Here is a 21,892-nt window from a genome sequence, read left to right as displayed (position 1 = left end):
AGGTTTTTGTGGTGTTTAATTTGATGATTGGCCACAAACAACTAGCATTCTCTGCTAGAGCTCTAGTGAAGTCCTGTGGGAGAAGTTACACTAAAGCAATGCCACGGATTGAATCGGGACAAAGAATAGAGTTCAATAAATCATTCAGAGCGATTGCAACTTGTGTGAGTGAGGTTAATGTCTTTAAAATAAGAACTGAGTGATTTATTGAACTCTATTCTTTGTCCCCCAATTCAGTCCCTGGCATTTTACAATCAAGAGTAGTTAGGCAGCTAGTGGGGTAGCAACAGGTGCAGCATGCATGTCAGGGGTCTAGCAATGTTCACCAAATCTATAGTGAGCGTACGCTATGATTTTTAGGAGACCTGGCTTGAGGATTAGAACTATAGTTACTTTTTAGGCCATGAAAATTTGAGAAATCATCCTTTAACCTCAGTTTGTGGAATTTGGAAGACGGCATGATTTTTGGCCATTATCTAAAACTAGGAAAAGGACTTATTGTCATTGTATACAAGACTTCTGAAAATGCAACTGTGGTCTAGGATCAAATAAAACTAAAGTCTCAACTCTCACCTTACAAGTCCGCCTAAAAAAAACTCATTTTCTTTTCCTACCTTTGAACACTGCCTGCTAATAATCCACTCCTACTCCTTCTCCACCCCCATCATCCTTCCTCTGTCAGTATTTCCATATCACTACTTTTTTCCCCTTTGCATTTAAGTATAGGAGAACCTATGCAGTGGCTAATAGGGACACTGATTAAGTGATTTTAAATTTAAATTAATGAAAACCATTGCATTTATCAGAATCTTTGACTTGCACTGACTGAGGAGCACTTTAATTCTCCTGAATTGAAAAGCACTGAAAAGGACTTTAGCATAGTGGAATTTATGAGACTGTATTTTTTCATTTAAAGTTCAAGCCTATCCTAAGCCTCCCAGAAGCTATGCGCATAGTTCTTAATAAAACTACAGCCCGTTGGAGAGATCTTTAACTGCCTACTATAATCCTTTAAACAAATCTCCAACTTAAAATGTATAGAATTTGTCATAATAGTACATTGGATTGTAATAAGCCACAGCAAGATTTATTAAATGATCAGGTGAAACAAGGAAAAGGTTTGAGGTTTAAATAAACTCCTGGACTGGACTTTGCTTCAATTTACAAGGAATAAGATGGTAAATTAGAAGTACTGCTTTTTAAACCGAGCAAAAACCTGCAAGTTTACATAAAAATAAAACCACAATTGAGACAAGGCAGACGTTATGGCACACTTAAAATAAGTGCCAGAGAACGAAATACTTCTGATGTTTTAAAATCTAGTTGGAGATGTTAGACACCAAAAGAAAGATGCTTTCAATTAAGTGTGCTGTGGGTTTGATGGGATTTATTTTAAACCTCACTCTTCAGCTACAGAAAAATAAATTAGCATGGAATAGAAAATAACTAAGATTGCAAGGTTCCCATTTACCTAGTTTAAAAAAAACAGACTAATGTTTTAAATAAGTTGAGATATAGCTAGTAAAAAATGTAACAAGATTGCAAAACAGGCTCATCCCACTGTGTGCCATAAAGAAGGCACAATACAAGCCCTATTTTTGCAGTTGTATTTAATCTTAATTTAGCGATAGTTGTGACAAAATTGGTTTTATAGTATTTGAATCTCTCAAGCACAGGCAGGTAAGCAGACATGTATCCATACTGCACCACAGGACTATAGTTTGCTGTCCTGCTAATCATAAATTTTGAACCTCTAAAACCTTTAACCTCTAAAAAACAAATGATACCTAGGTGTTTCAGCTCTCAATTTGAGTTATATTTACAATATTGTCTAACATTGGTATGTAAAGTGACTAGGAGCAGACCGAGCAAGAACGTATGATTAGAAGAACCACAGTACCTTGAAGGTGATTTGATCTTTACCTCAGTAGTACAATTATTTCTAGCATTTATTACTAGCTGTTGAGGTGAACTAATAGCATATCAGATCAAGAATGTGTTTCCCTTTTCCCCACAATGTTTCTCAGAGTTGAATGCTATGTACAAATAGATTTCTCTTGTGCCAGTCACTAGTATATATCTAATTTTCAAACTGAGATGACAGCTATGGTATTAGTCTTTATAATATGTAAAAGTACTGCCTCTGGTGAACAATATTGAAAATCAGAAACTGAAAATGCTGGTCTCTTTGCTGTAACCGTGCTTGTAAACTCATTTAAGAAAAGATTAAATATGGAAGCTTAAGTTTTTGCCTCTTAAGTATTTTACTTTTTGGGGTTCTATTTGAACCATTTAGAAACAAATCAATCACCATCACAAAACTGGTAACAATCCATACATAGATGGCACATTTTAATCAAGTCTAAGTTTTTTCTGTAAAAAGGCAATTTGGAGCATGTGAAAGGTACAGAACAAAACAGCTTTGGAGACTGAAGTTCTTTCTGCAGACCCTACCACTTTTCACTGAAATGATAGTTTCTAGAGGAGAAAGGGTAGGTCAGTCTTTATATGCCGATTCAATCTGCTGCAACTGCCAGTGATGAATGTTTGTTATGTACACTTGTCTACTGGGATAAGGGGAAGATTCCCAAGCAAGTCACTTCACATAACCCACTGAGCATCCATCAGATATGACTGGCTTTTGGTCACTTCTGACTTGGGAGTAGTTTTGAATTGTACTTAAAAATGATACATTATTCTGCTACCTAGTTCTCCAGTGTACGTTTAATTTGATCACTCAGCACTACTATTCTAGAATCTGTTTCCCCTCTTACTACTTAAATCCCATTTTTAAGAGATTTTCCATTGGCCTCAAACTATAATGAATAGTTCAGACAGTTTCCATGTCTGAAGTGACTGGCTAATGATTACCCATAATAATGTGAATTGACAGTACTTCAACTACAGACCATGATGCACCCAAGCATGCCCCTCTTCAGTTTGAACAGCTATATCCGTTCCTGGCTCCAACGGTTCTTCAGTTGCCACATATTTCCTGTTGATCCTTTTTTGTTCCTGTTAATAACTTTTGCTTGGTTCTCTGCTGTTTCTGGAATTGCTTTATATTTTTAGTTAGCTTTGGTCTCTAATTTCTTATCTTTACTGTCCATCTCTGTCAAAACACTGTTACAAAGCACCTGGATGTCTCGAGTGATAGCACCTGCATAGGAAATTGAAGATAATACTTCGATATGCACCTGGTTTATCATCGTAAAAGCAGCAAATTATTTAAACAGAACTTTAAGCCAACTGGACTACATATAGATCAATGAAAGTTAGTCTTGAAGTGGGTTCAGTTCTATTTTCTTTAAAATATACCACAAAGAGGATACATTTGCAACACAAGGTAAAGTTCCATTTTTGGTCTAGTCTGACTTTCTTTTTTTTTAAAAAAACAAACCAACAGTATGTTTAAAAGCTGTCCTAATAGTGACAGTTTTTTCTCCCAGGACCCTGTAGGGTATACAATACACTGAAATTTGTTTTTCCTGCTAAGAGAGACCTATAAGGCTTACAAACCAAAAGCTTGAAATAGTGTGTGGGGGAAAGAGAAAGGGCTTCTGTATAGATTTAAGAAATTAATAAGGTTTGGTAATTGATCCATGCACTGACTGATGAAGCCATGTAACCTATTTCGTTTAATGGAGGATTTATGAACAACCCCTGTGGGAACTTTTACTGAATTGTAAAAAACAAAGCAGTAGGCTGCAAGAGAAGATTGAGTAATCCTTAACTGGACAATTCAACAAAGGGATACTGGCAGGCAAAGCTCCAGAGAAGATTTTTTTTTTCCAGCTTCGAATAGCATAAACATTACATATTTTCAAGCAGCTGATCAATCTAAGCTCCAACTAAAGTGAAGTAAGACAACATGTTTGCTTGAGTCCAGAAAGATTTAGTGATTTTAGAATTACAGCCAGCCTTGCTTTAGGATTTAGAATTTTTCAATGTGTTTAGTAAGATACAAATATAATGAGATTGATAGAAGCTATAAAATATACACTAAAGTGTAAAATACAGAAATAATGAAATATTTTCTCCCCAATCACTGCCATTCAGCTCATGTATGATCACTCACACTAATTTAAAATTTATTGTAAAGGTCTTCATTCAAGTCTAGCAAATAGTGAAGTCTCCTAATCTACATGCACTTACCTAAGATGTTGTTGATAAATGGAGGCCTTCTGGATATGGGCAAGTAGACTCCAATGAAATAGACTGGAATTCCAGATATAGCAATGCCAATTCCGATCAATGAATTAATGGTGTCACTATACAGAGGCACCACCACCAGAAATACTGAGCATATACAGAAAGCTATTGGGAAAAACAAGCCCAGCTGTAGAAAAGGGGAAAAATATTAGGACATTCTTGGAATACTTTCATATAGCAACAGTTACATGCATTCTGATGGGAATGTGATTTTCTGTAATTGCAATTTTTAATACATAAATTTTTCCAAATCAAGTTTTTAATTCCCATACAAGTCCACCCTGTGTTGTTGTTTGTATTTGGCTAGTTAGAAACATGTTAAGTGGATACAAGGACAATCTTCCATACAGCAGACCCACAGAACAGCAGCTAAGATTCACATGTGCAATAGTGTAAGACTATATCTATGCAATGTTGAAAGAAGCTTTTTACTGCAGCAGAGTGGCTTTTATAGACAAATCCACTGCACCGAGACATTGCCTTTCAGAAGTCAAGAATGGCATGGTTAGTTTAATGAAGTGCATCAAACTTTACCAGAGAAAGGTGCTAAAGGAATTAAGAATTCAGACATACCACAACAGCTCCAAATATTGCCTTGGTAGCAAAGGTGCTACCAGCATGATTAATTTGCCCTCCCTAATTTTCACACAATAGTGCTGGGACTAAGGAGGAGGGGAAGAGCGATAGAGAGCCATAATCCATTGACCTATAATCCAAAGAGCAAGAGTAGCTCCTGTTTTCAACCACATGAACCATTTTTCAGATGGCAGAACGATGGACTAGTGATTGAACTGAAAAAATGAAGAGGAATATCAGTCAGTCAATTTCACCTAGTAGTTGAGCCAGTCTGCTAGAACAGGAATATTTACTGAGCACTTGACAGCAACGCATGGCATTTTACAAAAAAAGACATGGTTTGTGCCCTGAGAGTTTACAATCTAACACTTCAGACGTAACGCATATGGGTTCAAATTTTAGACAGTGCTGTAGGAGGTATTGATGGAGGGGAAAGATCTTAAAAATAAACTAATTCTGCGTATATTAATTCATTAATTTGTACCTTGAGAGGCCTGGGTCGATCTGGTTCCTTCCAGCGGAGGTATAATTGGCCAGCTATTGATAGTCCCACAAAAAACCAGTAACTGAAACTGAAGTAGTTAATAAGCTGGAAGACATCTTCTACAGTCAGATAAATGAGGGCCATAGTACACTGTTGGGAAAAAAACATGAGTACCGTGAAGAACTATAAGTGACGCATCGGTTTTTCAAGTTTTTTTTTGCTTTGTATATTAATGTCATCTTTCATGCCGGAGTTCTTTATATGATTATATACTTACAGACTTCACCCTTACATAAATGAACTTTTGGTGTGGAAACAATTATTTCTGATTATTCCTAGAGATGGGATTTTACTGAGATTTCCCAAGGTGGTGGGGACACAAGGATTACGTTTCTTGCAATTCACCAAAGATGAAAGTGAATAAAGTGCTGAATTTAACAAGAAAGTCCAGCTACCTAGTGTGACAAAGCTCCTCCTCTGCCTTGGTGGGTCCTGCGCTTATTGGCGGATTTGCTCGCCTCAGAGGTTCACGGCAGCCCTCAGTTTGGCCACTTCCGTGGCTCAAATCTGCCGTTCACTCAGTTAGCCTCATAACTGGCCAGCATGAGGAAAAGGAAGAAGAACAATCCCTGCAGTCTCTGCTGATCCACCTAGTGGATTGGGGAACAGGCCAGAGACCTTCCCCTCTGCTGGAACCCACAGTCCAGGTCAATTCCTCCAGTATCAAGTAGGGAGTTGGAGGGATGGGAGGAACCTGGGCTCGTCCTCTATTCCGGGTTCCAGCCCAGGGCCCTGTGGATCGCAGCTGTCTACAGTGGTTCCTGTAACAGCTGCGTGACAGCTACAACCTCCCTGGGCTACTTCCCCATGGCCTCTTCCTAACACCTTCTTTATTCTCACCACAGGACCTTCCTCCTGATATCTGATAATGTTTGTACTTCTCAGTCTTCCAGTCTTATTGGGATCCGGGAAGTGGGCGGGCGAAGCCCGTCCACTGCTAAAGGGTCCCCCCCAGCCTAAAAGGGGGATCCACAGGACCTAGATACCCAAAAAATTCCGGGGGACAACTAATAAAATAACAGGGACAGGAGTGCGGTCAAAGGGTCAAAAGAAGGGAACCGGACGGGGACACCGAGCAGAGAACCCCGGACAGAGCCCACTGCTCCTCAAAGGCGTCAAGGGAGTCAGAGGACGCCGCCCAGAGGAACTCTGCCCGGATACGTGAACGGACCGAGGATCGGTCTCAGTCTTCCAGTAGTACGCTTATCACTCTCAGCTTCTTGTGCCTCTTTCTCCCAGCACCTTGCACGCACCACAAACTGAAGTGAGCTCCTTTTTAAACCCAGGTGCCCTGATTAGCCTGCCTTAATTGATTCTAGTAGCTTCTTGATTGGCTGCAGGTGTCCTAATCAGCCTGTCTGCCTTAATTGTTTCCAGAAAGTTCCTGATTGTTGGAACCTTCCGTTACCTTACCCAGGGAAAAGGGACCTACTTAACCTGGAGCTAATATATCTGCCTTCTATCACTCTCCGTAGCCATCTGGCCCGACCCTGTCACACTAGCTACTGACAAAGATGCTTAATGTATTTTGACCCTGCAAGTAAGTTTACCAGAGCATAAAGGAGTTCATAAACAGCTGGATTTTTACTTTACATAGTTCAATCATATCCTGATGACTAAATAGCCTGACTGTATTATCTATTTGATTTGCTAACAAGAAGTCAAAGAAAATTTAAGATGGATCTTAGACTAGCTTTAGTCTTGCCTTGTTCATGAGAAACAGAAGTCTGCAAAGAACTGCACCCAACAGCAACAAAGCCAAAGCATTCAGTCACTTTATTCCCATTCCAGTTTTCTTTATAGTTAGAGACTTTGTAGTTTGACTTACATTAAGAATTTTTAGGAATTATCAACCTAAACCAACTCTTCAGAGACTAATTGTTAATTCATACAAGTGAAAGACCATTTAATGTAGTATACAGTACAGACTTCATCTGTCAATGAACTCCAACCCAAGTAAAAAAAAAATTCCATTTTGGATCTATTTCATATCCCAAACACTTCCATACAGCTTAAAAGCAGCAGCAGCAACTTACATTAAAGAGCAGCGCTGGTACAGGTGTGAACCTTCCTATATGGATCATGGACAATAGATCAGGGAGATGACCTTCCCGGGATCCTACAAAAAATAGCCTGTAAAGGACACAAAAAAAAGTAAACCTTGAGCGAAGGAAAGAGACAGCTGTGTAAAAATGTGTTATGAGAACAACCTCAAATAAACCTGCATGTGTATTCAGCTATTCTTGTATGTAGGTCTGTATAAGTAAATCTCTACACATTAAAAAAACAAACAAACAAACAAACCAGCACTAAAAGTAAACTTCTGTGATTACTGAAGTAGATTTTCATTGTTATGAGGCACAAACCATCCACAATTACAGCTGTATACACTTAGTTAAACATTCTGGTACTATTTTAAGTATTGACATCAAATTAGTAATTTTCATAATGTAACAATGAGAAATGATTTATGATCAGATCCTGAACGAGGTGTCTGTACATAAGAATTTCTATAAATAATTCTAACAGTGTTCTAAGTTTATCTATCGTGCAATTTCAAAATAACATTTTTTTCCAGTAGGGGGAGGTTAAATATGCATTTTCATGGACAAACAAGATTTTATAGGTATTATAAAAACTCTTTTGAAGCTTGTACTGGTCATGTCTGTACTCAATGCATAGGAGAAAAAGTTGCCATGACATATCTGAAGCTTTAAAAAGACTGTCATACAAATTAAAACTTTTAAAGTTCACACACAAGGTCATAAATGTATTACATTTTTAAACTTTAAACACAGTATTTAAACTGGAAAACAAGAAAATTACGTTATTGACTCCACAAGAAAAACTGGAGAATAATCCAATTCTTGACCAAGGGCATGAAACAATGTGGTTGATTACCTAGTATACAACATTATACCTTACAATGTATTGTTCATATTTCTATGCAGTCACCTTTTGGGAGTGGGAGGGGATACGGGGGGGAAAACGGGACAAACTAGTGATATGGAATATACAAACTAAAGTCTATTGAGGACGGTTATTTTATTGTGATATTCTTTAATGGCATGGACATTAAAAGTGTTCATTTATTTTGTGTGTGACAAACTAAGTTGGCCAGGAGTGCTTATGAACATCTTAAAACAGAACCAAAATGTGCATTACCTAGATGATGCTAAAATTGATGCATTAAGTCCACCAAAACATGAAACAGCTACAGCAACAGGAACTGTCCAACTGAAAATGCCGAACACCTGGTCAGCAAATGTCTAATGAATGAAGACAAGGGAAAAAATTAAAATGTTTGCAATGGCAGGACATAAACGGAACAGTAAAATTAAAGCTGTTTTAATAAGATTTGTGTGAGGAAAAAAACAGCATTTAACACATACATTAATAATCTTCCACAGAGCTGTATAAATTGGCAGCAATTCCTTTCACCTATTTTAGTTATACACAAAATGAAGCTCAAGTCAGGCAATTTAGTTTGGGTTTACTGCTCAGTGAACCCAAGAAGTCTTTTCTTTACGCAATTCACAAAGAATTATGCTCATAAATATAAGACAGATTTCTAAATTGCTTTGGTTTCTCTTGCTCACTCACATAATATGCTGTGTGATACACCTTAATTATAAAAAGTCAACATAACAGACTGGCTTCCAGAGCAACAAATAAATATGGCTCCAAGGGGAAAAACATAATCTGAGATCCAAATAGGAAGGTGGTATTTCAGAAGGCAAAGCACAACTGAGGGAACTTCTCCCCAAAACTCTCACGTGAGCATTTCTGTAAAGTTATTGTTCTCTGAGCCAGTCTGTAATTGTTATTTTTCTTTTCCCTTCTACTCCCTCCCCCTCACCCCAAACCAGCACATTCTGTCCCTTAGGCAGCCCTTCCCCTTCTCTGAACCGCAAAGACTTTGGTCCTCAAACACCGTAGCTGGCAGAGCAGCTTCCTCACTGCTGATGCTGCCAGACTACTTATGTGCCATTGCAGTGATCGCCAATACCAGTGACTCTAGAGCAACGTGGCCAGGTGCACAGGATTTCTTAGTACGTGAATGAGCAAAAGCCTCCAGATGCCAATGCTCTGGAAACTATCATGCAAATGTTTAATAGCAGAATTTGCTAGAGAGCACGTTGGAAGATTATGCTGAACAGGACATTATTTCCCCCAGGTGAAGGAAATTGGAGAGAATTTCTTAGAATATCAGATCTCAGAATATTTTAAAAAAATAAAATCAAGTGGATTTATAATGAAAGACAATTGCTTAGATACAGTAGTTTCTCTCCCCCTACCTGGAGCGTGTGCTAGAGGATGGAAGGGAAGCTATGACCCACGCCACAAAAAAAAAAAAAAAAAATCCCTTATCCTCCCAGAGTTGTGTTCAGCTGGGGGGAAAGAAAGCCTTCATTCCAAATATGGAAGCTATCAATTAGGGCTGTTGATTAATCAGTTAACTCACGCGATTAACTGAAAAAAATTAATTGTGATAAACAAAATCGCAATTAATCGCAGTTTTAATCGCACTGTTAAATAGAATATCAATTAACATTTATTAAATATTTTGGATGTTTTTCTACATTTTCATATATATTGTATTCTGTTTTGTAATTGAAATCTAAGAGTATATTATTTTTCATTACAAAAATTTGCAGTCAAAATTAAACAAAAGAAATAGTATTTTTCAATTCACCTCATACAAGTACTGTAGTGCAATCTCTTTGTCGTGAAAGTGCAACTTACAAAATGTAGATTTTTTTTTGTTATAGAACTGCACTCAAAAACAAAACAAATGTAAAACTTCAGAGCCTATAAGTCCACTCAGTCCTACTTCTTGTTCAGCCAATCGCTAAGACAAACAAGTTTGTTTACATTTACAGGATATAATACTGCCATCTTCTTATTTACAATGTCACCAGAAAGTGAGAATAAGCATTTGCATGGCACTTTTGTAGCCGGCATTGCAAGATATTTATGTGCCAGATATGCTAAACATTCATATGCCACTTCATGCTTTGGTCTCCATTCCAGAGGACATGCTTCCATGCTGATGGTGGCCGTTTTAAAAAAAAAAAAAGCATTAATAAAATTTGTGACTGAACTCCTTGGGGAAGAACTGTGCGTCTCCGGCTCTGTTTTACCCACATTCTGCCATATATTCCATGTTATAGCAGTCTCTGATTATGACCCCGCACAAGTTGTTCATTTTAAGAACACTTTCACTGCAGCTTTGACAAAACGCAAAGAAGGTACCAATGTGAGATTTCTAAAGATAGCTACAGCACTCGACCCAAGGTTTAAGAATCTGAAGTGCCTTCCAGAATCTGAGAGGGACGAGGTGTGGAGCATGGTTTCAGAAGTCTTAAAAGAGCAACACTCCAATGTGGAAACTACCAAACCCGAAACACCAAAAAAGAAAATCAACCTTCTGTTGGTGAACCCTGACTCCAGATAATGAAAATGAACATGCGTTGGTCTGCACTGCTTTGGATCCTTATCGAGCAGAACCTGTCATCAGCATGGACACATGTCCCCTGGAATGGTGGCCGAAGCATGGAGGGACATATGAATCTTTAGCACATCTGGCACATAAATATCTTGCGACACTGGCTACAACAGTGCCTTGAGAACGCCTGTTCTCACTTTCAGGTGACACTGCAAACAAGAAGCAGGCAGCATTATCTCCTGCAAATGTAAACAAACTTGTTTGCCTGAGCAGTTGGCTGAACAAGAAGTAGGACTGAGTGGACTTGTAGGCTCTGAAGTTTTACATTGTTTTGTTTTTGATTGCAGTTTTTTTGTACATAAATTTATATTTGTAAATTCAACTTTCATGATAAAGAGATTGCACTACAGTACTTGTATGAGGTGAATTGAAAAATACTATTTCTTTTGTTTTTTTACAGTGTAAATACTTGTAATCAAAAATAAATATAAAGTGAGCACTGTACACTTTGTATTCGGTGTTCTAATTGAAATCAATATATTTGAAAAGTAGATAACATCTAAAAATATTTAAATAAATGGGTATGCTATTATTAACAATGTGATTAAAAAATTAATTGTGGTTAATCGCTTGACAGTCCTACTATCAATTATTTCTTTGCTGAATTTTATCAAATGGCATGTTACTTCTGTTATACCGTTTACTGGAACAAACTAGTAGTGATGGCCGTGGCTACTTAGTGTCTTGCATTATATCAATTAATTGCTGCACTAAATCATTCTACCTCATTTACAGGCTATGAATGCACACTTTTTTTTTTTAATATCTATAAAGGAAGAAACAGCTAGTTGGCATCCAAGTGACATTCACAGCACACAACTAATTGCAGGAGATATCAAGCTTCTTTGTTGCACATACAGTAGGCATTTTATGTTTCTGTATTTACATCGTACATATGTAGATGTGTATGGTCATCTAAACATTTCCAGCAACTCCTCCCCGACTTGTTTCTTAGCTTTCTTCTTCTTCAGCCTCAAGAGCAAGATACCAAATAGCAAGAGCTGCAAAAATTAGTCCCTGCTTCCTGAGTGTTTTCTGTCTTGTCAGCCATAAATATTCGTTTTCAGGCCAACAGTGAACCACCAGCTGTTAGTATTTTGCCCCACACAATACGCCCCTTTCAGATGGTTTTTCACTCATGAAACTATGGACTAAGCAGGTCACTCAAAATGGGTAAATATTCAGCACTGCATTTTGTTCACAGTGTACAAAGACATCTGGAGTTAAAGGTGGACTGAAATATTTTTAATTGGCTTCTCCTCAACCACCACCAAAAGCACAAAATGCTTCATCTCCTATCTTCCTCAGTTGGCTCTAGATGCAAGTGATATCTTATCATGGCCAAAGATATGTGCAGTTTAAAGAAATTTCACGAGGCCCAAGTTGGGCAAAATCTGAACTAGAATTTCAGGTGTATTTTTCATGTGACTTTAAATCTTTCAGCTACTAAAAACAGATAATTTTATAAACACAAAAACAAAGCTTGCCTGTCCTTGAGTACCCTGTCCAAGCTTCTAGACAGCAAAGTGCTTTCTCCAGCATTTAAATAGTCCAGCCAGTTTAAGGTTCTGAACTCAGTTCTGCTTAGCTGCATGTGATTACCTGCAGTATAAACCAGAATGTATTCCATCTCTATGCAACTCTCAGCAAATTTAATTGAGCATCAGCACAGGGGAATGAATTTCTTGATATGATGTGCCAAAGCAAAAACGTATTCATGCTTACAGAAGTCTGCACAAACAGGTTAAAAGCTACTCAGGGCCTGACTACATGGTTGTGTAATGCATTCTGTGGGGGTGCGATTTCTAAAATGCACTAACATGCTGGACTTGAATTGGTCCATGCAGACTTTGCTGGTAGTAGTACTACATTAAAACACACTAGGGGACCTTTAGTGTATACCAGAAAGGTCTTAATGCACAGCAACTTAGCGCGCTTTAAAAATCACATCCTCTTACAGCACATTATCCCACTGTGTAGACAAGTCCTTAGTCAATTGTATAGGTAAGCTTAAAGTTGCCTTTCCTTCTTAAGTCTCCAGAAAAATTGTACACAGTAATATAATTCCCTCATTATTAAGCAGCAACAGAGGAAAAAGTGAATGCAAAAAAAAAAAAAAAAAAAAGACATTTGCTTCTTTAAATGGTCAGATTTAATATAAACTATTGCCCCAAGGCTCCAAAGAAAATATTTAATGTGATACCTCTTGCTCCTTCAGATTACCTCACTTGTTAAAAAGTTCACCAAGATTACTCTTTGTAAAGAGCCCTCAGTTCAAAATACAAAAATCCAGGCTTTATTCTGTACTGTTTATGTCTATAACTGCTTTGATTTTTAATGGGGCCCTTTTTTGCGTTTTCATCGTTTTGTTTTTATCTTTTCCAAATAAATCCTAATTAAGGTTTCCTTTGTAGGCAAAAGATGGATTAAATCCGTTCATGTTAGCCATCAGAAGGGGGAAATAATAAAGTCAGGACAAAAGCCAATCAATAAAACTTGCAGGAAATGTGTAAGAAAACTTAGATAATGTATTAAGGTGAACTTCAGAGTTCTCTCACTGCTTCCATGAGGGTGGAGAGACACAGAGGATTCTGGCCTCAAAAAGGGAGAAAACAGCCTTCCAAATGTGAGCAATGAAAACTGACCATTGCAAGAACTCAACATATAAACTTTGTATTGCCCAGCCTCTGGCTCTCCCCTGTCAACATGGTTCTGTGGGGGAAGTACAGGTGCAAAGCTGACACTAATGTCGCTAAAGGCAACATTAATAGCGCTGCAGCTATCCGCAGTCTCAAATTGGGGCTTTTTTGCAAAGAGGGGTTTGTCCTCTTGCTGTCATCCAGAGACCCTAAGGCACAGAGCTGTCTGCAGAGGTCAGTCTTGCATAGGAACGTGCAGCATTGGCTTCATGTCTCCCCACCTACTTCATTTGGAATTTTCTGCCCTAAATTATTTGCTCCTTTCCTTCTTCGCCTCACAGAATGAAAATAGTGTATAGACAAGAAATCCCCCATACTGAAACAGATCATGGCCCTGTAAAAAAGCAGTAGCATACAGGACATCCACAAAGACTATACCCTTCAAAAGAAAAGACAACTGCCTTTCTCTAAAGCCAGAGATATGATACCATGTGCAAAGAAAGCAAAGCTATTTTGGAATTTACATAATCCAGCCTCACAGAAACGGTCATGAAAGTCTGCCAACTCAGGAGGGTAAGTCTACTTATCTGTCCTTTACAATGATTGATCAAAAGAATTATAAAATTTTCCTTATCCAATAGGCTACCTATTGCTTGTCCATCAAAAAAAGTCCTTGAGTAAAGGAGAATTATGCAAAGCTGATTATAGTCCATTATATCAGATCATAAAAATGAGTGGGAGGAAACAGGAGAGGGTACATGAAGGAACTGAATAGAGCAAAAATCTGACTGCAAAAACTGGGGGCTAATAAGTATAACAACAACAACATTCGCCAGCCTGGATTGCCCAATTCAAATTGACTGGTAATTCCAGTGGGTATCTTTCTTGGTCTACAAACATCCTACACATGGAGTATTGTAAACTTATAGGTGCCTCTTTTGCATCATCAGATCCATATGCCTACTGGAATTAAGGCAAAGCCAGCTCAGAGAAATCAGGTCTCCCAAGGAAGAATGTGATGGCTGATGATCGAATAATGAAGGAATTTTGAAAGATTCTTCAGAACAAATAAGCTCTGTGAAGAGATGAAAATTCTTACAGACAACTGTTGCAATAGAAGAAGAAGAAATCTGGTCTCCAAAGTTGAGCAATCCAAAGACCAAATGAAATTAAGAGACTCCAAAATTTAAATCTGATGAAGGATATGATAAAAAACCCACACACCACCGCACAATTAACTATGGAACTCTCTTCCACAAGATGTCACAGAGACAAAAAGCTTCCTAGGAGATTACAGAGACATGATAGGGGAGGTAATATCTTTTATTGGATCAACTTCTGTTGGAGAGAGAGAGAGACAAGCTTACAAAGAGCTCTTCAGTTCTTGGAAAACTTACTCAGAGTGTCACAGCTAAATACAAGATGGAACCGATTGTTAAAGCAGAAGTAGTTAACAGGTCACTTCATCTTGAATGGTCCCTTGAAATATATGTTAATATAGGTGATTTGACATTTATATGGATGATTCACAGCTAGAGTTATATTAGCTAGAGTTACAGAGATAGATGATAAATTTATAAACTATGTAAATTCATATGTTAGGATGTAAGTTAATCAACTGCAGTTAGGAAGAAATCCCCTTTCCCTCCCCGCCCCCACGCCGCAATAGATAGCTTGTCTGTCCACTATGGATTTTCCGTGGGAGGGAACTGTTGGGTTATAATTTAAGAACTCTTAAGAAGTTCAGTTTGCTCTGCTAAGCATATTTTCCACAAGATATTTCAGCCAAATTAAGTTCAAGTTTGTCAGGTTTCAGAGTAGCAGCCGTGTTAGTCTGTATTCGCAAAAAGAAAAGGAGTACTTGTGGCACCTTAGAGACTAACAAATTTATTTGAGCACAAGCTTTCGTGAGCTACAGCTCACTTCAGTCACCTGAACTTTCTGGTTTAATTTTTATTTCCAGTGGTGCAAATTCAACAGACAAAGCATAGATGAAGAGCACCTATCAAATGTGTTTTCCGATTCCATAGTTGCAGTGGATAAGTCTGCCTGGTTTCTTTGTTACTTCCAAGACAAAATGCACTTTTTAGTTCATAAATGCATATTTATAAAAATCTTTCACTTCCACAGGAAGACTCAATTTCTTACAACTTTTGTTGTAAATTATTCTGTAAACCAGCAGATATCTTCAAGATTGTGCTATATTTTTCTTTGACAAATAATAAAAGAATCCCTACACAGTTACTCATGGCAGTAAAATTTTATGGAGGTGCAACAAAACCGGCCACATGAAAAAAAACATTTGTATTTTGTGGGGGGGGGGGGATCATGGAAGGGGGGCAGAGAAATACTAGAACAGGGATCAAAAACATCATCAAGTGCAATGGCACAAGAAAAAGGATTAGAGACGGTTTTCCATTATAGGCGTGATTACTTTTATGACAACATATCCTCAATTAGTAAATGAGTCATGGAGCTCTCATCCGAGAGCTGACCAACTCCATTTTACCTACCACTGCTTCTGGTGAATGTTCAAGTTCATTTTTACAGACATGTGAAGCAGTAGTGACAAGGGAAAGAATGGTGCATTTGAGGGAATATGCAGAGGGTGACAGAAGGGCCTACCTGGAAACAGCTATTACAGAAGCATTTAGTCCGCCATAACAGGAGAAAACCAACATTATGGGGAAGGTCCATTGCATAAATCTCAGGGTTTCTTCCGAGAAAGTCTGAAGAGCAAGAAGCATTAAGATTAAATAATCATCCTCACTACGATCTGACAAGTCCTGAACTAGAACTGTTTCTATAGCCAGAAAACAGTAAAAGAAATAAATGAATTATAAATCTCTTCAGGTATGGACAATTCCTCCCTCCCAACTATCATACTATATATAGACACCTGTATTTGTTCCCCCCACTAGCAACCTTAATTCTGAATTTCATTTTAAGACCACCTTAATGAAAGAACAGAAGCCAGGAGCTTCTAGCTGTGCATTTTTCAGCTGAATTGCTAGCATTTTTTTCTGACTGAAGTGTTATGACAAATTAATCCCAGAAGAATGATCACAAAATTAAACACTCAAAAAATCTACTTTGTTAAACACCACAAAAGCCTGATTTGTTAAATTTGTTTTTCCTGCAGTGGGAAAGTTAGTTTGGCTTCTTGACTTTAACAGCTGGACTCAACATCTGAACAGGATTTGCAAGACTACTACTCTGCCCCCTGAAATGCTGAAACAGTTCTGTACAAACAGTTCTATTTAAAGAAGTCTGACTGGAAGCACTGAGAACTCCTCCAATAAAATGTTGCCACAAAACAAAATTCACAGGGTACTTTCTTGTTTTAGGATCTGTCCCATGTTCAGTAAGCGAGGGTTGCAGGAAGATAAGAGTCCTACATTTATTTTAGGAATGTCAACACAAGGACTTTGTCTTCACAACATTCAGTTTGCACTGTAACAAGATGACAAAGATCACCAGACATTGACAGTGCAACGAATCATGATGCAACACTAACAGTTCCAAAACACCACTGTCCTAAAAGGATAATTGGAAATAGATGTCAGCCTTTCCTGAATTCTGAACTCATGCAAAACTAAAAGACCAAAGATGATCCTACCCTGCATAAGACTGAAGACTCCTGCAGTGCTAGTTTGTGTAGCTCATTTCAGGTTTGCTTCAGACATGAGTGAACTCTTCCAGGTTCCATTTATACAGGTTCTTATATTGCTCTCATCACTTTTGTATCTGAGCCCCTTTCAGTAATACATTAAGCGACTAACATCTGCCCTGTGGGTTTGTTCTTGCTCATACTCTCCCCAGAGAGAGAAAAGTGTGTGCAGTATAGCATTTTGTTTTGGATTCCCTATGCCAGCCTAGGTCTGTGCACTGGAGGGCAGAGGCAGGGAACAGAAAGATCTGGCGTGAGAACACAGAACAGTTTTCCCCCTTTTTAGTTTCCTGACCTTTGAGAATTGTTTCCTAAAGGAAATAAGGAAACTGACTCATTGTAACCTCATTTGCAAGTAGGAAAGCTGCATGTGCAAACGACTCGAACAAAACAAAACTGCTGAGTGCATAAAATTCTGTGCCACTCACAAAAAGCTTGTTTGTCAAAACAAAAACATTGGATGAAGTCTGTACAATTTGATCAAATACATTCAAGTGACCTGCGGTAAAGAAGTGACTACATCAACTGGAAATGTCACGGGGTACTCTAATTTTTAGTGGTGCAATAGATAGTAGTTTGTCAGGTTATGTTATGTTTTTAAAGGGTCTTTCCACTCTGCTTTCAGTGATAATCCTTCTGGCTGGTCCCCACTGCAACCCACATTGCTCCTCTTAAATGATAGAAAATATCTCCTCTCTTTTCCCAGGGACAGAAGGTGCTGCTGCAGTGCAAGGTACAGGGTGGAATCTTTTCTTCATCTTTCAACCATTCAATAAGATCTTAAATCACTGAAATCATGCATGGCATATAGTCCACTGCATGGATATGCTCTTCTGGATATACCCCAGCCTCTTTGGCCAGATCTACTAAAAAAATTGCATACCCACTTTCCAACAAATGCAGCTACCCAGATCAGAAATTCATGACAGTGGTGTAGATAAGGCACAAGCATTTTCACTAGGGCTTACACTGCTCCTTACCCTAGTGTAGGAGCTGCAACAAGGCTGGAAACGGGTACAAATTCTGCAGAATAGGCAAAGAAAATACGTTCCCTTAAAATTATACGAATATGCCAAGCCTTCTCCCCAGATCTGATTCAACCCCTTGACCTCACACCTCCTGTTTGGTGTGTCTACACTCACAAGCTTTGTAGCTATAAAGCACCACTGTTGCAGCGTCAGTAGATGCTGTAACAGGCAGGGACTAGGTTTGAGGACTGTGATAAAAATGCCTGAGTCCCATCTATACTACAGTTTCCATGACTGTTTACATTGATGAAGCTGCACAGGCAGTGAATTACCTCTCAAAAGTTTGTAAAGTATAAATGCAGTCTTCGAGGGCTAAAGTAACAGCAATATTTCTATTTACACAGCCCCGAAGGTGTGCTAGTGATTTCAGTGCTGAAAATAAGAGTTGAGGGACCTACCAATTAACAAGTAAGAACTGGTAAAAAGATCCATAACTCAATTTGAGTGAACTCTTTCAATATGCCTATATCCAACAATCAGTGTTGCATATCAAAGAAATTCTAACCAGGTTTTAAGTCAGAAAAGTACAAGATTCAGAAGCAGATAAGGGAATTTTAAAAAAGGTTACTTAACAAAATAACTTTTGTTCTCCAAATGTATTACTTCCATATATTCCATTGAGAGATCATGTGCTCTTCACTGTGTGACAGAAACTCATTTCAGAGAATCTCACCACTGGGAAGGCATGTGCATGCACCTCTGTTCATGGAGTTTAGAATCAACATTGTAAGTCCCCCAACTGTCCCTCAGTTCTTTAACTTCAGGCTCATACTTTAACTCTCTAAAGTAGAGGAGAGAAAGGAGAGTCACCTGAATCTGCAGAGGCAATACATTTGGAGAACTTAGGCCAGTAAGAAACCTCTTCTTGACACTGTTTCTGCAGATACTCACAGTTAGACTAACAGTGGCAAACCTCAGCAAGAAGGCAAAGTATGAATAACTGAAATGATAGTGAAAACACTGCTCTCCTGAATGGCAACCTAGTCTGATCTGACTCCTTATTGGGAAACAAGAGAGAATATGCAAAAAGAAAAGGAGTACTTGTGGAACCTTAGAAACTAACAAATTTATTTGAGCATAAACTTTCGTGAGCTACAGCTCACTTCATCGGATGCATGCAGTGGAAAATACAGTGGGGAGATTTATATACACAGAGAACATGAAACAATGGGTAACAAGAGTGATCAGGCAAGGTGAGCTATTACCAGCAGGAAAGCAGGGGGGAAAAAAAACCTTTTGTAGTGATAATCAAGGTGGGCCATTTCCAGCAGTTGACAAGAACGTGTGAGGAACAGTAGCGGAGGGCTGGGGACATAAACATGGGGAAATAGTTTTTACTTTGTGTAATGACACATCCACTCCCAGTCTTTATTCAAGCCTAAGTTAATTGTATCCAGTTTGCAAATTAATTCCAATTCAGCAGTCTCTCGTTGGAGTCTGTTTTTGAAGAGAGAGTATGCTTTGTGAAGGCATGAATCAAGCTTCAGGTAGCAGCATTGCAAATCTCAACAACCAGCACATGACAAATAGATACTGCAGAAGTTATTACTCCCCTGGTGAAAAGAGCTGTAGGTGCTTCTGGTACAATAAGTACACTGTCTGAAAGCAGCGACCCATTACTGCCTCTAATTAGAAGTTCTTAAATTAACAGGTGCAGAGGAAGATGCCTTCCTACCAAACTGGTCTTTTTGGAAGGTATCAGCACAACCAAAGAGTGGGTTGGATGCTGGCTGGTAAAGTCAATCAGGCTCCCAGTTCTACACTGCAAGAGAAGCTTGCCGTGACAGGCTTAAACACCCAAGAACAGTAATAGCCAAATGCAGAAGATCGGCCTAGAAAAGCAATCATAATGGAAAGGGAACTTCAGAATTTATAAACCCAAAAGGATAACTGCTATCTTGGCACCAGACCACCTTGCCAATCAGAACGTAAAGGGGTACTTCTCAATGGTGCTGCAAGCACTGGTGGATCACAAGGGACTTTTCACCAACATCAACGTGGGATGGCCAAGAAAGGTGCATGACGCTCACATCTTTAGGAACTCCAGGCTGTTCAAGCAGCTGCAAGAAGGACTTACTTCCCAGATCAGAAGTTAGGGATGTTGAAATGCCAATAGTTATCCTTGGGGACCCAGCCTACCCCTTGCTCCCATGGCTCATGAAGCCGTACACAGGCAGCCTGGACAGTAGTAAGGAGCAGTTCAACTATAGGCTGAGCAAGTGCAGAATGGTGGTAGAATGTGCCTTTGGACATTTAAAAGCTAGCTGGCACTGTCTGCTGACTAGGTCAGACCTCAGCACAACCAACATTCCCATTGTTATTGCTGCTTGCTGTGTGCTCCATAATACCTGTGAGAGTAAGGGGGAGACGTTTATGGCAGGGTGGGAGGTTGAGGCAAATCGCCCGGTGTCCGATTTTGAGCAGCCAGACACCAGGGCAATTAGAAAAGCACAGCAAGGCGTGCTGCACATCAGAGAACCAGTTTCATGACTGGCCAGGCTTTGGTGTGACAGTTGTGTGTATTTCTCCTTGATGCAAACCCGCCCCCTTTGTTGATTTTAATTCCCTGTAAACCAAACACCCTCCCACCTTCAAAATAAAGTAACTATTGTTTTGAATCCATGCATTCTTTCTTTAAGTTAATTAAAAAAAGGGAGATAACTGACAAGGTAGCCTAGGTGGGGTGGGGTGGGGGAGGAGGGAAGGATACAGCCACATTGCTTATTGTAGCCACACTACAAATCAAATTGTTTGAATGACAGACTTCTGTTGCTTGGGCCATCCTCTGGAATGGAGTGGCTGAGTGCCCGGAGCCTCCCCGCCGTGTTCTTGGGTGTCTGGGTGAGGAGAATATGGAACTTGGGGAAGAGGTCAGGCGATTTTACAATGGATGCAGCGGGGGTCTGTGCTCTTGTTGGATTTCTTGCAGCTACACCAGATGCTTCATCATGTCCATTTGCTCCCCCACTAGCCTTAGCATCGCCTCCTGCCTCCGCTCTTTGCGCTCACTTAATGCTTTCCTAGCCTCTAACACTGAATGCCTCCATGCATTCAGCTGTGCCCTATCAGTGCAGGAGGACTGCATGGAGCTCAGAAAACATGTCATCGCGAGTGCGTTTTTTTCGCCTTCTAATCTGCGATAACCTCAGGGATGGAGATGATAGGAGGAGCCTAGAAACATTTGCACCTGGGGGGAGATAAAAAGGGAGAGTAAAATTTAAGATGATACATTTCTGAGAACAAAAGGGAGACTCTTTCACAGTGAATCAAGCAATTCACAGCAGACAGCACATATGCTTTAGGTACAAGGTTGCATTTTGCCTTTTATATTGAGGGCCTGCCAGTATGGTGACATCACACACGGCTGGGCAACACAATTCGGTTTCCATGCAGCCGTGGTAAGGCAAAGGGTATGCGGGGTTGGCTTCTTACACATAACATGTGGGAATGGTTTCCATGTGCAGCACCATCCTTTCCCATAGCAAGCAATGTGTTGGGTTTCACATTTAAAAGGAGGGGCTGCAGTTTTTGGGTGGATGTGCAGTACACACCTCCCCCCACCCCACTGCGTGGCTATTCTCTGGGATGATCCCTTTTAGCCAAGCACAAATAACCCAGCATGAAAGGGGTCCTTTTACTGTTCCCTTACAAAAATTCCCCTATTTCAACCAGGTGACCATGAATGATATCACTTTCCTGAGGCGAACACAGAAA

General features: G+C 39.3%; 1 protein-coding gene across 6 annotated transcripts in view; it reads right to left on the bottom strand.

The window, feature by feature from the left end:
- Positions 1 to 3,050: 3,050 nt before the first annotated feature.
- The window catches only part of SLC7A6 (solute carrier family 7 member 6), a 66,816-nt gene continuing 47,974 nt past the window's right edge, over positions 3,051 to 21,892 (bottom strand). For all 6 annotated transcript variants that reach the window (XM_038367873.2, XM_043495054.1, XM_043495056.1 and 3 more), the window contains exons 6-10: positions 8,498 to 8,601; positions 7,369 to 7,465; positions 5,273 to 5,422; positions 4,156 to 4,339; positions 3,051 to 3,160 (exon numbers count right to left, since the gene is read on the bottom strand). In XM_038367873.2, coding sequence (XP_038223801.1) covers positions 3,069 to 3,160; positions 4,156 to 4,339; positions 5,273 to 5,422; positions 7,369 to 7,465; positions 8,498 to 8,601 — 627 coding nt within the window. In that variant the 3' untranslated portion in view covers positions 3,051 to 3,068. The remainder of the gene's footprint in view (positions 3,161 to 4,155; positions 4,340 to 5,272; positions 5,423 to 7,368; positions 7,466 to 8,497; positions 8,602 to 21,892) is intronic.

This window comes from Dermochelys coriacea, chromosome 12 (assembly GCF_009764565.3).
Source record: "Dermochelys coriacea isolate rDerCor1 chromosome 12, rDerCor1.pri.v4, whole genome shotgun sequence".
Lineage (NCBI taxonomy): Eukaryota > Metazoa > Chordata > Testudines > Dermochelyidae > Dermochelys > Dermochelys coriacea.
Note: the sequence above shows the minus strand (reverse complement) of the source record. Positions and strands in the feature narration are given on the sequence as shown.